Raw genomic sequence first — 17,278 nt, forward strand, 5'->3', positions numbered from 1 at the left:
TCCTCCCAGCCCACCCCAAGAATCAGCTTAGCTCAACTCCACCCAACTCAACTCAGTGGATGTGAGAGTTGGACCATAAGGAAAGCTTGAGCGCCAGAGAACAGCCGCTTTAGAGCTATAGTGCTGGAGAAGACTCTTGGGAGTCCCTTGGACAGCAAGGAGATCCAACCAGTCAATCCTAAAGGAGATCAACCCTGAATATTCATTAGAAGGACTGATGCTGAAGCTGAAGCTCTAATACTTTGACCACCTGATGAGAAGAGCTGACTCACTGGAAAAGACCCTGATGCTGTGAAAGAATGAAGGCAGGAGGAGAAGGGGACACAGAGGATGAGATGGTTGGATGGCATCACCGACCCGATGGACATGAGTTTGAGTAAGCTCCGGGAGTTGGTGATGGACAGGGAGGCCTGGCATGCTGCAGTCCATGGGGTCACAAAGAGTCATAGGTGACTGAGTGACTAAACAACAACAACAACTCAGCTCATCACCAGGAGTTTTCTGAGCTCTAGGGTATGACCTTCTATGAACCACTGTTCTTTCCTCCTCTTCCAGGGTGGACCTTTCTATGTTTCAATGTTTCTGGAATGCAGGTGTCTTTTGTATTTGGTGGAGAGAAGAAATGTGGAAAACAGAATATCAGAATAAGCAGGAGTTATTACAGAGGTCCTTTCAAGAAACTGTCGGAGGACCAAGAAGGGAGCACAGAAAGCCCCCAGTGAGGACAACTCTGCACCCATCACCGGACACATCCTCAGCACTGATGTGTTTGGTGTGCTCATCGCCACACTCAGTGCCCTGTATTGTAAGGGTCTGTGGTTGTGTCTCCCTTTCCTATGAGCCTGTGAGGCTCCAGAAGGCCGGGCATGTCCTGCTGCTCTCTGTACGCTCAGTACAGAGCACCTGGAGCACAGCACACCAGCTATGGCTTTGGTTGGGATATGAATCTATACTGTGTTCTCTCCCACCCTAGCCAGACTGCAGGCTCTAAGAGAGCTGGGGCTGTGCCTTTTGCACTTTGCTTCTGGTGTTTCCCACCTTGGGGTCCTTTTACGGGCTGAACTGTGCTCACCCACCCACCCACAAAATCATATGTTGAAGCCCTAACCCCCCTCCTCACACTCCTCAGAATACTGCCTAGAGGCTTTCTGTGTGGACACCGGGCTGCCCTGGTTTACCCTGGATACGGGAGGGCTGAGCACGGTGTAAGGATGTAGACCTTGTAGACAGGGACTTTAAATCACCCCACCCAGACCCTGGACCCGCTCAGGGTATGCTGTGCCCAGCCTCACATGGGAACTGAGGCTAGGGAAGCAACGCGGCTGGCCCTAATGCTGACCATCTACCCACACTGCCAGCTTACAGGGCAGAGATGAGCCCTACCAGGGATGGTGTTGTCCAACAGGAATCCCAGAAATCCACCAACAAACATGCCCGTGGTCAGCAGCACCTGGATGACTTGGTCCAGCTGAAGAATCCCTACAGTGGAGACAAAAGTGACAGGGATTACAAAATGGGCAGAGGATCTTGGCAGAGACTTTCCCAAAGAAGATGTCCAGATGACCAACGAGTACATGAAAGGTGTTCAGCATCGCTGACAGCAGGGAAATGCAAATCAAAACCACAGTGAGGTAGTCATCTCACACCTGTGAGGATGGCTTTTCCCAGAAAGAACTGAGAAGTGTTGGCAAGGGTGTGGAAAAATGGAAACCCTTATGCATCATTGATGGGACTGTAAATTAGTGCAGCCATATGGAAAACAGCATGGATGTTCCTTAAAAAATTGAAAATAGAACTACCATTCAGTTCAGTTCAGTCACTCAGTTGTGTTCAACTCTTTGCAACCCCATGAATTGCAGCACGCCAGGCCTCCCTGTCCATCATTATGACCCAACAATTCCACTTCTGGGTATTTATTCAAAGAAAATGAAAACACCAACTCAACAAGACACATGCACAGCCACATTCACAGTAGCATTATTTACAACAGCCAAGATATCGAAACAACCTAAGTGTTCTTCAGTGGATGAGCAACTAAAGAAAATGTGTGTTTACAATGGATATTATCCAGCCATAAGGAAAAGAATGAAATGTCGCTATTTACACAACATGGATAGATCTTGAGGGCATTGTGCCGTGAAATAAATCAGAGAGAGAAAAACAAATATGTATGATCTCTCTTATTATATGTAGACTCTTAAAAAAAAAAAAAAAACTCATAGAAAAAGAGATCAGATTTGCAGTTACCAGAAGCGGGAAGTGGGAGAAGGAGGTGCTGGAGGAAGGTGATCAAAAGGTACACACTTCCAGTTATGAGATAAGGATGAGCAGTGTAATGTACAACATGAAAACTATGGTTATTGCTGCTGTATGTTAACCATACAGTTCTTAACAGAATAAACCCTAAGAGTTCTCACCACAAGGAGAAATGTTTTTCTTTTTTCCCCCACTTCTTTTTATTGTATCCATGTGAGATGATGGGTGTCAACTAGATTTATTTGGTAATCATTTCACAATGGATGTACATCAAAACTTTATGCTGTATACCTGGAATCATACAGTGATGTATGCCAGTTGTATCTCAACAAAACTGGAAATAAGTAATGGCGATGTAATGTACAACATGGTGACTATAGTTAATTTAAAAGAAGTGACAGGAATTTCCGGGAACCAAGGGCCCCACCGGCTCTGCTCCTGGAATGGTCACAGTCTAGAGGATGGAGAATCACCTGTGTGGAGCCTCTCTGGGTTCTTGTTCACCCAGTTGGGAATGGCAAGCCCACAGAAGATGGAGAAGCCGAAGATGAAGAGGTTTCTGGGTGAGTTCAAGTCCACGTACTGCAAGAGAGAGGCCCGGAGCCATCAGCACCTATACTGAACACCAAGCACCCCACTAAAGTGCCCCCTGTTCGCCCATCACTGGAGGCTGGAGGGGGAGGTTGGATTCAGAGGGCACAGGCTCCCAGTCAAGTCCCAACTCCCCCTTGACCCTGAGAGCTGAGTGGTTTGGATAATCCGATCCAAACGGATCCAATTTTGTTTTTCAGAAGTTTGGATGTTCCTGGTTATTTCTTCCCTCCATTTGGGGCCGGTGCATTTGGACTGGAGGATGCCCTTCTCCTCCCTTGTCCCTGGGCTGTTCCATTCATCTCCATCCCCATGGGCTCCTCTCAGGAGATGCAGTGCTGCTGCTTTTCCAAGGGTGCTTTGCCTCACCTGGAGATTGGAAATCCCCACGGCAGTGATGACCCCGAACATCACCAGGAACATGCCTCCGATCACGGGTGTCGGGATGGTGGCAAATGCAGCCCCGATCTTCCCAAATATGCCCATCAGGAGCAGCACGCAGCCCGCAGCGACAATCACCACCCTGCTTCCTACCTGCAGCACGCAGGGAGAAGGGATAGAGATGGTGGCTGAGCTCCAACCAGGCCACATGCCCTGGAGACCTCTGCGCTCCTCCTGGGGAATCACAAACAACAGCTCCAGGGGACCTGCAGGAGGAGCTCCCTCTACTTCTCATGGGGCTAGGGAAAGGATGAGGGTGTGATCTTGGGTCCCAGCCTCTGCCCTCACCTCTCCTCTCTGCTGCTCTCATACCTATCTTCAAGTCCTGACTCCAGTGCTCCTTCTCTGGGCAGCTTTTTGTGAAGAAGTGGCAAGAAGTCTCTTTTGGGAAGGAGTGGCCCAATGCTTAAGAGTGGAGTTTGAGAGCCAGTTCCAACTCTGCCTCTAACTAGCTGTGCGGCTTTACGCATGTTATCTAACCTCTCCAAATATCAGCCTTCAAATTTATCAGGTGGAATTAATAATACTTACTTCACAAGCTTATTATAGGAGGCCAGCATTGGTACCCTGGCAGGACCAAAGCCAGATAAGGGCACTACAAGCAAAGAACGTACAGGTGAACCTTGAACAATAATTTGGAACTGCATAGGTTCCTTTACTGGAGAAGGCAATGGCAACCCACTCCAGTACTCTTGCCTGGAATATCCCCTAGACGGAGGAGCCTGGTAGGCTGCAGTCAATGGGGTCGCTGAGGGTCAGACACAACTAAGTGACTTCCCTTTCACTTTTCACTTTTATGCATTGGAGGAGGAAATGGCAACCCACTCCAGTGTTCTTGCCTGGAGAATCCCAGGGATGGGGGAGCCTGGTGGGCTGCCGTCTATGGGGTCGCACAGAGTCGGACACGACTGACATGACTTAGCAGCAGTAGCAGCAGGTTCCTTTACCGGAGAAGGCAATGGCAACCCACTCCAGTACTCTTGTGTGGAAAATCCCATGGATGGAGGAGCCTGGTAGGCTGCAGTCCATGGGGTCGCTGAGGGTCAGACACAACTAAGTGACTTCCCTTTCACTTTTCACTTTCATGCATTGGAGGAGGAAATGGCAACTCACTCCTGTGTTCTTGCCTGGAGAATCCCAGGGATGGGGGAGCCTGGTGGGCTGCTGTCTATGGGGTCACACAGAGTGGGACACTACTGAAGCGACTTAGCAGCAGCAGCAGGTTCCTTTACATGCAGATATTTTTCAACAGTAAACACTGCAGCACTAAATAGTCCATGGTAGGCTGAATCTGTGAATGTGGAACCACAGATAAGAGGGAACCACGGATATGGAGGGACCACATGTACAAAGATCCAACTATAAGTTATGCAAGGGTTTTTGGCTGTGAGGAGGGTTGGCGCACCTACTCCCACCCCATTTCCCATATTGTTCCAGGGTCAACTGTACAGACCAATATCTTTGATGAATATAGATACAAAAACTATCAACAAAATATTAGCAAACCTAATTTAACAGCACATTAAAAGGATCATACACCATGATCAAGTGGAATTTATCTCTGGGATGCCAGGATGTCTCGACATATGCAAATCAGTAAATGTGATACACCACATTAATAGAATGAAAGATAAAAATATATGATCATCTCAACAGATGCAGAAAAAGCACTGGACAAAATTGAACATCCTTTGTTGATTAAAAAAAAAAACTTTCAACAAATCAAATAGAGAAAGAATGTAGCTAAAGGCAAATATAAAAAGCCCACAACTCACATCATGCTCAAGGCTGAAAGGTGGGAAACTTTTCTTCTACGATCAGATCAGAACCAAGACTAGGGTGACAACCTCACCACTCCTATTCAACACATTTCTGGAAGTCCACAGCCATAGGAGCCAGGTAGCATAAAGAAATAAAAGGCATCCAAATAAAAAAGGTAGGAGTAAAATTATCTTTATTTGCAGATGATATGATCTCATATGTGGAAGATCCTAAGACTCCACTAAGAAATTGTTAGAACTAATCAGTAAATTCAGTAAAGTTACAGAATAGAAAATCAATGTACATAAATGCCACATTCCACACTAATAATAAAACATCTGAAAAAGAAATAAAACATACCCGTTCATAATAGCATCAAAAACAATAAAATATTTAAAGATGAATTTAAACAAGGAGGTGGAAACTATAAGACTTTGAGGAAAGAAAATGAAGAAGACACAAATAAATGCAAAGATATATTATGTCATGACTTGAAGAATTAGTATTGCTAACTGTCCATATTACTGAAGCCACCTACGGATTCAATGCAATCCCTATCAAATTTTCAACAGCATTTTCACAGTAATAGAAAAAAATATCCTAAATGCTTATATATAGTAGTATAGTGTCAGTTGTTCAGTTGTGTCCACTCTTTGCAACCCCATGGACTGTAGTCCACCAGGACCCTCTGTCCATGGAATTCCCCAGGCAAGACTACTGGAGTGGGTAGCCATTCCCTTCTCCAGGGGATCTTCCCAACCCAGGGATCAAACCCAGATCTCCTACATTGCAGGGGGATTCTTTATCATCTGAACCACCAGGGAAGCCCCTAAAATGCTTATGTAAGCACTGCTGCTGCTGCTGCTAAGTCGCTTCAGTCATGTCCAACTCTGTGCGAACCCCTAGACAGAATCCCACCAGGCTCCCCCATCCCTGGGACTCTCCAGGCAACAACACTGGAGTGGGTTGCCATTTCCTTCTCCAATGCATGAAAGTGAAAAGTGAAAGGAAGGTTGCTCAGTTGTGTTCGACACTGTGTGACCCCATGGACTGCAGCCCACCAGGCTCCTCCATCCATGGGATTTTCCAGGCAAGAGTACTGGAGTGGGGTGCCATTGCCCTCTCCATATGTAAGCACAAGCGATGCCAAATAGATAAAGCAATCCTGAAAAAGAAAAATAAAGCTGGAGGCATCTCAATTCCTGATTTCAAACTATACTACAAAACTATAGTAATCAAAACAGTATGGTGCTCGCATAAAAACAGACACATACACCAAGGGGACAGAATTGAGAGCCCACAAATAAGTCCATGCATATATGGGCAATATTTGACAGGGCTTCCCAGGGTGCAAGCTTCATCCCTGGTCATGGAAGGAATATCCCACATGCCATGTGGCCCAGCCAAAATGTAAAAAAAAAAAACAAAGAAACAAACAAAAACATTAAAATGATACTCCAGGGTAGTTTGTTTTGTAGGAATAAAAAGCTCTGGGGATCTGTTGCACAGCATTGTGGGTGGATACACTTAATAGTACTGAACTGTACACTTCAAAAATATTAAGATGGTAGATTTTATGTTATGTGTCTTCTACCACAATGTTTAAAAATTTTAAGATACTCCAATGTCAACAACTTGAAGTCTGTTAATGCAGTGATAGAGTAGCAGATTTCACCTTTGCTTAGTTTTCTTCCCAGCTTAAGAGCACATTGACCACTGACTGCCACCTGGCGGCTGGTGAAGGTTGACACGCTCAGCGAGGACCAGCAGCGGCACAACCAGGGCACCAGTCAAGTCCTCTGGCCACATGGAGTGGCTGAAGGGCATGCCCCCGCTATTCAGGGCCTAACAAAACATGGTCCACTGGAGAACGGAATGGCAAACCACTTCAGTATTCTTGCCTTGAGAAGACCATGAGCACAATTTATTTAACTGACTTCATAAGAAAACATGTCATAAGAATTTACCACATCAGCAGGCCTCCCTCGCCTGCCCGCTGCATCTCTTAAAGTTATCCTATATTAATAAAGCTACTTCTTGCCTATCAAAAAAAAAAAAAAAAGAATTTACCGCATCAAAGGAAACTTCTGTTTTGTTTACAAGCCTAGCAATGAACTGTGGGAACTAAGCATGAATCTAAGCACAGTGAATCAACTTTTCAGGTTCAACCAACGCCCTTTGGATACACTGATGATCTCATGAACGGCAGGTCATCCCAAATCCTACCACCACAGAATTTACCATGTAGCCCTGGGCCTCTTTTGGTCTCATGACTGACATCTGGGCTGGAAGCTACAACACCCTAGAGAAGTGATGGGAAGTCTCTGACCAACCTAATTCCTCCCCCTACTCCACCACTTGTCCCCTACTTCCCACCCCACCAACTAGGAGAGAACCAAAAACTAGTGAAAGGCAAAGGAGAAAAGGAAAGATATACCCATCTGAATGCAGAGTTCCAAAGAATAGCAAGGAGAGATAAGAAAGCCTTCCTAAGTGAACAACGCAAACAAATACAGGAAAACAAAAGAATGGGAAAGACTAGAGATCTCTTCAAGAAAATTAGAGATACTAAGGGAACATTTCATGCAAAGGTGGGCACAATAAAGGACAGTATGGATCTAATAGACACAGAAGATATTAAGAAGAGGTGGAGAGAATACACAGATCTATACAAAAAAGGACTTAATGGCCCAGATAACCACAATGCTGTGATCACTCATGTAGAGCCAGACATCTTGGAGTGTGAAGTCAAGTGGGCCTTAGGAAGCATCACTATGAACAAAGCTAGTGGAGGTGAAGGAATTCCAGCTGAGCTATTTCAAATCCTAAAAGATGAAGCTGTGAAAGTGCTGCACTCAATATGCCAATATTTGGAAAACTCAGCAGTGGCCACAGGACTAAAAAAGGTCAGTTTTCATTCCAATCTCAAAGAAGGGCAATGCCAAAGAATGTTCAAACTACTGCACAATTGCACTCATTTCACATTCTGGCAAAGTATGCTCAAAATTCTCTACGCCAGGTTTCAACAACAGTACGTGAACCATGAACTTCCAGATACACAAGCTGGATTTAGAAAAGACAGAGGAACCAGAAATCAAATTGCCAACATCCACTGGATCACAGAAAAAGCAAGAAAAACCCAGAAAAACATTTACTCCTGCTTCACTGACTATGCTAAAGCCTCTGACTGTGTGGATCACAACAAACTGGAAAATTCTTAAAGAGACAGAAATATCAGACCACCTTACCTTCCTCCTGAGAAACCTGTATGCAGGTCAAGAAGCAGCAGTTAGAACCGGACATGGAAAAACGGACTAGTTCCAAATCGGGAAAGGAGTACATCAAGGCTGTATATTGTCACCCTGCTTATTTAACTTATATGCAGAGCACATGATGCGAAATGCCGGACTAGATGAATCAAAAGCTGGAATCAAGATTGCCAGGAGAAATATCAATAACCTCAGGTATGCAGATAACACCACCTTATTGCAGAGAGCAAAGAGGAATTAAAGAGCCTCTTGATGAAAGTGAAAGAGGAGTGTGGAAAAGCTGGCTTAAAACTTAACATTCAAAAAACAAAGATCATGGCATCTGGTCGCATCACTTCATGGCAAACAGATGGGGAAACAATGGAAACAAGGGCAGACTTTATTTTCTTGGACTCCAAAATCACTGCAGATGGTGACTGCAGCCATGAAATTAAAAGATGCTTGCACCTTGGAAGAAAATCTATGACCAACCTAGATAGCATATTAAAAAGCAGAGACATTATTTTGTCCACAAAAGTCTGTATAGTCAAAGCTATGGTTTTTCCAGTAGTCATATATGGATGTGAGGGTTGGATCATAAAGAAGGCTGAACACCAAGGAACTGATGCTTTTGAACCGTGGTGTTGGAGAAGACTCTTGAGAGTCCCTTGGACTGCAAGGAGATCAAACCAGTCCATCCTAAAGGAAATTAACCCTGAATATTCATTAGAAGGGCTGATGCTGAAGCTGAAGCTCCCATACTTTGGCCACCTGATGCGAACAGCTGACTCATTAGAAAAGACCCTGATGCTGGGAAAGACTGAAGACAGGAGAAGAAGGGGACAACAGAGGATGAGATGGTAGGATGGCATCACTGACTCAATGGACATGAGTTTGGGCAAACTCTGGGAGATGGTGAGGCCTGGCATGCTGCAGTCCATGGGGTCACAGAGAGTCGGGCATGACTGAGTAACTTTCACCCTGCTTATTTAACTTATATGCAGAGCACATCATGAGAAACGCTAGGCTGGATGAAGCACAAGCTGGAATCAAGATTGCCAGGAGAAGTATCAATAACCTCATATGCAGATGACACCACCCTTATGGCAGAAGGGGAAGAACTAAAAAGCCTCCAGATGAAAGTGAAAGTGGAGAGTGAAAAAGTTGGCTTGAAACTCAATGTTCAGAAAACTAGATCATGGCATCCGGTCCCATCACTTCATGGCAAATAGATGGGAAAGCAATGGAAATAGTGACAGATTTTATTTTCTTGGGCTCCAAAATCACTGCAGATGGTGACTGCAGCCATGAAATTAAAAGACACTTGCTCCTTGGAAGAAAATCTATGACCAACCTAGACAGCATATTAAAAAGCAGAGACATTACTTCACCAACAAAGGTCTATTTAGTTAAAGCTATGGTTTTTCCAGTAGTCATGTATGGATGTGAGAGTTGGACTATAAAGAAAGTTGAGGGCCAAAGAATTGATGCTTTTGAACTGTGGTGTTGGAGAAGACTCTTGAGAGTCCCTTGGACTACAGGAGATCCAACCCGTCAATCTTAAAAGAAATCAGTCCTGAATCTTCACTGGAAGGACTGATGCTGAAGCTGAAACTCCAATATTTTGGCCACCTGATGGGACGAAACAACTCATTGGAAAAGACCCCAATGTTGGGAAAGACTGAAGGCAGGAGGAGAAGGTGATGACAGAGGATGAGATGATTGGATGACATCACAGACGTGATAGACACGAGTTTGAGTAAACTCCTGGAGTTGGTGATGGACAGGGAGGCCTGGTGTGCTCCAGTCCATGGGGTCACAAAAATTCAGACACAACTGAGCAACTGGACTGAACTGAACTGTAGTCCACAGGGTTGCAATGGGTAGGATACAACTGAGCAACTGAACAACTGGATTTGCACCCTGCTCATGTACCTTTCTTTCCTGCTCCTTCCTTCTACTCTCAGTTCACTTCAGTCGCTCAGTCGTGTCCAACTCTTTGCGACCCCATGAATTGCAGCACGCCAGGCCTCCCTGTCCATCACCACCTCCCGGAGTTCACTCAGACTCACGTCCATTGAGTCGGTGATGCCATCCAGCCATCTCATCCTTCATCCTCTGTCGTCCCCTTCTCGTCCTGCCCCCAATCCCTCCCAGCATCAGAGTCTTTTCCATTGAGTCAACTCTTCGAATGAGGTGGCCAAAGTACTGGAGTTTCAGCTTTAGCATCATTCCTTGTACTCTAAACAGCCTTAATTTAGAAATGATACATCAAAAAAATTTTTGTTCCATTTATTGAGTATAATTTTCTGTTCTGCATGATATTTGCTTCCTTTAGCAGGAAAAATAGTTGCTGCTTTTTACTCATGTAGCCCATTCCTGTTCTATTTCTGTGTGGGTCAGTGGTCCTCACATGGAAAAACATTCCTTTCACTTGCACTAAGGTTTGGAAACTTTGGGGAAGTACCCAGGCGTCCATGGTGTCCATTGCTGCAGGGCTGGGCTCTGGCTCTGCTGCTGCCCACGCGTTTGAGCTCCCCCTGTGGGCCCGAGGCCATGCAGACACAGAAGTGGGTGGGTCTGAGGGCGCGATCAGAAAATGCAGCGAGGGGAATGAATAGCGGGCTCTGTATTCTCCAAAGCTGACTTCACTTGTTCTGGGAAACACCACACCTCTGCACTGAAGCAGACAGGAAAGCAACATCGTAATAATATTCTTTTCTAAGCCGTCTTAGAAAGCACCATCTTGAAGAATTCATGCTGAACTTATGGGGCTTTCCTGTGGAAAATGGGAGCCCAGAAGAGATTTTAAGTAGGAACTAAGATCCTTGGGCAGCCAGGTGGCAGCCTGATGAGAGATGGGCAAGATCCTGGGAAGAGATAGGGATGCTGCCATGTTCAGGTGAGAGATGATTGATCAAGCTGTGGTCCTGCTGGGAGACAAGAGGACAGGAGGGCCACAGGCACACAGAGAAGACAGAATCCACTGTGAGGGGTGCAGGTCAGAGACAATAAGGATGCCCTGGGTGAATCCACAGGACAAGGTTTACAAGGAGGAGAGGTAAGACGGGGGCATGGGCTGAACATCACAGAGGCCATGCTGAATGAGAGGCACCCTTGGGACACGCAGGCACAGGTGACCGCAGCCAAGAAGGTCAGAACAGTAGCAGAATAACGGCTCCTCAGAGATGTCCACATCCTGATCCCAAACTCACATGGCAAAGGGGACTTAAGGATTTTGAGATGGAGAGAGTATCCTGAATTAGCCAGGTGGCCCAGTCTAATTACACATACCCACATAAGCAGATAGTCTTTCCCAGGTGTAGTCAAAGGGAGACGTGACAAGGGAAGAAAGGTCAGAAGATGCAATGCTGCTGGCTTTAAGATGGGGGAAAGAGGCCATAGCCAAGGATGTGGGGAGCCTCTAGATGATGGGAAAAGCAGGGCAATGGATTCTCCCCTGGAGCCTCCAGGCAGGAACGTAGCCCCGCTAATAACTTTACTGTAGTCCTGTGAGACCTGTGTTGGAGTTCTGACATCCAGGTTGGTAAGATACTAAATTTGGGTTGTTGAAAGCCATTAAGTTTGTGGCTATTTGTTGCAGCAACAATAAGAGACTAAGACATGGATGACAGATCCAGGTACTTAGCCTGCACACCCACCACCCACCCCTGCCACACACACATACCCATGGACCAATGTCTGCAGCCTTACCCTGGTGATGCCCAGTGCTCCCACATTCTGGCTGTAGGAGGTGGTGCCGTTTCCTGTCCCCCAGGCCCCTGCCAGCAGGCAGCCCAGGCCCTCGATGCCGATGCCTCGGTTGATGGCGTGCTTCGGAGGGGGTGGTACCCCCACCAGGCGGGCACAGGCATGATAATCGCCTATTGACTCCACCACTGATGAGATTACTCCTGCGATGATCCCAAAGACCCCAGCCAGGCTGACGGTGGGGAGGCCCCACTGTCCTGAAAATGCAATGCAGAGGGAATATTAACCCAGAAGACAACAGGTTACTGGACCCCAAATAATTTCTTTCCGAGAGGATTCTCCAGAAGGCTTTAAAAGCTGGGCAACACGTCTTCCAGCCCCACAACTGTCCTGAGACTTTGTCTTCAACCCTTGCCTTACCCGTGCCTCCCTGGGGGGGCGGGGGCGTCCCATGCCCTGACCTTGAGGTCACAGCGCGCACAAAGAACCAGCAGCCCGGCCTTTTCCCAGGAAGGCCCTGAAGCATTCTGAAGTCCAGATACTTACTCAGGGAGGCTGTAGCTCCCTAGCCCCTGAGGCCACTCCTGCCTATCACCACTGAAACGTGCTTATTCATACAACCTGAGCCAAGAACTGCAGGGAAAGGAGACCAGAAGAGGCCTAAGGGATGGCCTTGACCTCCAACCCAGAAATGTTCTCATTCAGTCCCGAGCCTCCCTTGTGTGGGACCCACCAAGTCCAGGAGGAGACCCAGATGCTGGCTGGAGGTCGGGGTTCCTCTGTGCTTTTACCCACCATAGGCTGTTGTCAGGTCCCTTGGAGAACATTCTCCCCCCCACCCCGTGGCGCTATTCACCACCCGCTCTGGTGCCCTGAGCCCCATGGACAGACCTAGGAAGCATGTGTCCCAGGCAGCAAGGGCCCAGTCTGCTCATTACCTGGGTAAGGGAAGCGAAACCACGGAGCCTGGCTCAGGACGTTGCCTTTGGTGTCAGTGCGGGCCAGGTACCCGTAGGCTGTGGGTGCTGAAGGGAGGGCGTCGCTGACTGTGAGCACAAAGCAGAGCAGCCACGAGATGCAGAGCCCCAGCAGTACCTGCGGAAGGGAGGTGCCCTTCACACCTGGTCCCACTCCCTGCCCCTGTCCACACCTCCCAGCAAGGTTGGGCAAAAGAGAGAATTCAGGAAAGCTCTTCAAAATGAGGAAGTGTTGGATTAGGAACCCTCCCAGTGACAACAGAAATCTGTGTGTCAGTGGATAAGTAACACAGTAAAGGAACACAGACAGTAAACCTTAGGGAGACCTCATGCCAGGTAGAGGCAGAAATGTCCAGGAAAGTAGACAAGGCCTGGGTCAGAAGGACTGCAAGCTGACTCCCTTTCTACTGTTTGCTGGTCACATGACTTGCTTCAAACTCCTTGAGCCTCAGTTTGCTCATCTGTACAATGGAATTTCAGCCATTGCTCTGCAGAGCCTGAAGCAGGATTTCTTAAAGTGGGGTCCTCAGATGTATTGATTTATAATCTCCGGACATCTGTATTTTTAGTAATGTTCCCAAGTGAATCTTATGCACACTGAACTTCTGAACCACTGGCCTACAGGGTTGTGGAAGATCAATGAGATCATTATATGGAAGTATCTTTTTTATAATGCAGAATGTAGTTCATAGGTGAATCAAACCTGAAAACACCTTTATGGGGTTGGCAACTGTGCCTGCTTGACAGATTGGAACAAATTCAACAGAGAAGGCTCTGAAAAAGGAGGCACCATCTGAATCATCCAGGAACCAATGAGAAAGAACCTAAGCATCTTGGCCCTTCATTTTGCACCCATAGTGGAGATTCTGGCTACCTCCCCCAGGGCCATGCTCTGAGGACATCCCGGGAAACATGAGGAAGCCGTCCCACACTGGCGACCGCTGTAGCAACCTGGGGCAAGCGCTCTGCTCCCGCAGGAGAGAAGCATTGAGGGAGGTGCTGTAGGGCATTAAGCCAATGCTCCCACCACCCATGGGCAGGGTGGGGAGGAGCAGTTAGGGGAGGCCGAGGAGGAGAGGCCACTGCAGGTAGAGAGCATTTGACTTGAGGCCCATCTGGGTGAGCAAGAGGCTGCCCCTCACTCTCCAGGTGAGTCAGCTAAGAATGGCGGCGGGTGGGGAGTGCTTCTTACAGGGAAGATCTGAAACAGGTAGAACTTAGAGGTGTGAGACTTCTTCTCTCGTCCGTATACGGGCACGGGCACTGCGATGTTTTTCAGGTACTGAGAAAACAGCACGATGAGGAAGATGGTCCTGAAACAGAAACAAACCACACCCAACCTGGCGAGCTGGGGCTCATCCAGAGCGAGGCTCCAGGAAGCTAGGCTACCATGTGCTTCTGGGTCTGGGGAGCAGGGGCTGTGCTAGGAAGGTCCTCATCTAGGCCCTGCTCTGCATCCTGCCAGCTGGGAACAGGTCGGTGGGCCCCTTTCAGAGGCTGCCGGTGGCTGAAGAGGAAGAGTGGGCAGAGGACTACTATTCCTTGGACCTGAGAAATGAGCATGACAGCTGCATAGATCCAGACTGGAGCCACTGAGGCCAGGGTCAAAGCCCATGTGAATGAACACATCCATCTGTTGTTGCCAAATTCCTCCAAAGCTCTGTTTAAATGTTGAGGGCCTCTTCCCCACCCCACTCCTAAGCCTTCCTGACACTCTTCCCCTGCCCTCTCCATCCCCCACAAGCTGGCTGTCACCGCCCCATTCCCTGAACAAGCTTGACGCTCTGGGACCCTCATCACTGTCTCCTGGTATCACAGGTACTTGGACTCATCTTAACCCTCCACTCAACTACCAAATGCTTGAGAGCTGGGCTATGTCTCTGTACCCTTCCCCGGAGCTGGAGGTGTACAAATATTTGCTCAGTGAAAACCTAGGAGGCAAGAGACAGGTAGCATCAGCCATCTGTGAACTCTGCACTAAATATGTTTAGACACTGCCTGTGATGAACTCATTGTCTGAGAGGACTAATAACAAATACTGCTAAGTCACTTCAGTCGTGTCTGACTCTGTGCAACCCCAGAGACGGCAGCCCACCAGGCTCCCCCGTCCCTGGGATTCTCCAGGCAAGAACACTGGAGTGGGTTGCCATTTCCTTCTCCAGTGCATGAAAGTGAAAAGTGAAAGTGAAGTCGCTCCGTCGTGTCCAACTCTTCACGACCCCATGGACTGCAGCCTGCCAGGCTCCTCTGTCTATGGGATTTTCCAGGCAAGAGTACTGGAGTGGGGTGCCATTGCCTAACAAATAAATAGTAATAATATATTCTAAATTGCCATTTCACTGCTTTTTAAGGTATTATAATGCATATGAACTAGAGAGCCTCTTGATGAGGGTGAAAGAGGAGAGTGAAAAAGTCAGCTGAAAACTCAATATTAAAAAAATTAAGATCATGCCATCTGGTCCCATCACTTCATGGCAAATAGAAGGGGGAAATGTGGAAGCAGTGACAGATTTCCTCTTCTTGGGCTCTAAAATCACTTCAGATGGTGACTGCAGCCATGAAATTAGAAGACAATTGCTTCTTGGCAGGAGAGCTATAACAAAACTAGACAGTGTGTTAAAAAGCAAAGACATCATTTTGCTGACATAGGTCCATCTAGTCCAAGCTATGTCTTTCCAGTAGTCATGTATGGGTGTGAGAGCTGGACAATAAAGAAGGCAGAGTGCTGAAGAATTGATGCTTTTGAACTGTGGTGTTGGAGAAGACTCTTGAGAGTCCCTTGGAAAGCAAGACCAAACCAGTCAATCTTAAAGGAAATCTACCCTGAATACTCTTTGGAAGGACTGATGCTGAAGCTGAAGCTCCAGTACTTTGGCCACCTGATGCGAACAGCTGACTCATTGGAAAAGACCCTGACACGGGAAAGTTTGAAGGCAGAAGGAGAAGAGGGTAACAGAGGATGACATGGTTGGATGGCATCATCTATTCAATGGACATGACCTTGGGCAAACTCCAGGAGATGGTGAGATATACAGGGAAGCCTGGCATGTTGCAGTCCATGGGGTCAGGAAGAGTCCGACACAACTTGGCCACTGAACAACGACAAATGTTCATGAAAGTACTTGTAAACCACCTGAGCTTGCCAATATCCAGGACTCACTCTTTTAACTGGGTAACCTTCCTCTAGAGGGAACTCAAATGGCCCTCCCACCCAGGAGGGTACTTACGTGGCAGCAATCCCCCAGTGGATCCCGGCGTCATCACCCGCAGGATCGAAGAGAGGCAGGGCCATCAGGGAGATTGTGGGAGCAATGGTCAAGGGGCCGATGAAGCGCATGAGGAAGCCAATGAGGCCTGAGAAGCCCACCAGCATCTGGACACAGGAGGCAACCAAGACGGCTCCCTGCAGCTGAAGAGGAAGAGTGCGGCTCATCAAGTGAGAGCTCGCGGCGGGGCGGGGCCTGTGGCTGGGTGGGGCCTGCGGTGGGGCGAGGCCTCAGCCCAGCCCAGGCCCCCGGGATCGGTGGTACCTTCAGAGGCAGGGAAGGGGGCAAACCTGGACCCTAAAGGAACCAATGGAAGGCGATCTCTGACCTCATTCCTCTCTCCAGTCCTCTATTGTCAACTGTCTGTTGGACATTTTCACCTTATGTGAAGTTTTTCAGAAAGTAGACTTCAAGGTTATCATGGTGAGAATGCTGGTGACTTGTAATACTGGTGTTACCCAGTAGTGTATTGACCGTCTTGCTGCTTTACTTTTCTCTGTTTTCCTACTTTCTGTCTCAGAGGCTGGCAAAGGGGACAGCGAGTGAATTGTTGAGGTTCTGTGGGCTGTCCAGGCTCAGTCGAAACTTTTCCAGACAAGATGGGAACAAATGAGCTTGCCCATGTTCTAATTCAACTCCATGGACAGGCCCTGAAATTTGTATTTTGTACAATTTGGACTTGTCGTGAAATATTCTTTTGATTTTTTTCAATCATTTAAAATATAAAACCATTTTTAGCTTGCGGACCATTCAAAAAACAAACAGAAGACAGGCAACCAGCCAGATCTGGCTCACAGGCTGTAGTTTGCCAACCCCTGAGCTATGGGACTCATTTTTATTTCTCTTTTTTTACTTTACTTATTTGGGTGTTATACTTTCTTTTTTTATCCCTTGCTTTGAAGTCTGATTTCCCAGAAAAGAAAGAAAGAAGTCTGATTCCTGCTTTCTTTTGATTAGTGTTAATATAGTATATTCCTCTCCATCTATTTACTTTTAATCTACATGTATTTTTATATTTAAAGTAGGT

The 17,278-nt window shown here is 47.2% G+C and overlaps 1 protein-coding gene across 2 annotated transcripts in view; it reads right to left on the minus strand.

The window, feature by feature from the left end:
* Positions 1-17,278, minus strand: part of LOC129659535 (solute carrier family 23 member 1-like) — a 246,646-nt gene that overhangs the window by 988 nt on the left and 228,380 nt on the right. For both annotated transcript variants that reach the window (XM_055590989.1, XM_055590990.1), the window contains 7 exons: positions 16,213-16,394; positions 14,178-14,298; positions 12,947-13,103; positions 12,012-12,265; positions 3,217-3,381; positions 2,730-2,838; positions 1,384-1,479 (listed from right to left, as the gene is read on the minus strand). In XM_055590989.1, the coding sequence (XP_055446964.1) occupies positions 1,384-1,479; positions 2,730-2,838; positions 3,217-3,381; positions 12,012-12,265; positions 12,947-13,103; positions 14,178-14,298; positions 16,213-16,394 (1,084 nt within the window). The remainder of the gene's footprint in view (positions 1-1,383; positions 1,480-2,729; positions 2,839-3,216; positions 3,382-12,011; positions 12,266-12,946; positions 13,104-14,177; positions 14,299-16,212; positions 16,395-17,278) is intronic.

The sequence above is a fragment of the Bubalus kerabau genome, chromosome 8 (genome assembly GCF_029407905.1).
Source record: "Bubalus kerabau isolate K-KA32 ecotype Philippines breed swamp buffalo chromosome 8, PCC_UOA_SB_1v2, whole genome shotgun sequence".
Classification (NCBI taxonomy): Eukaryota; Metazoa; Chordata; class Mammalia; order Artiodactyla; family Bovidae; genus Bubalus; species Bubalus kerabau.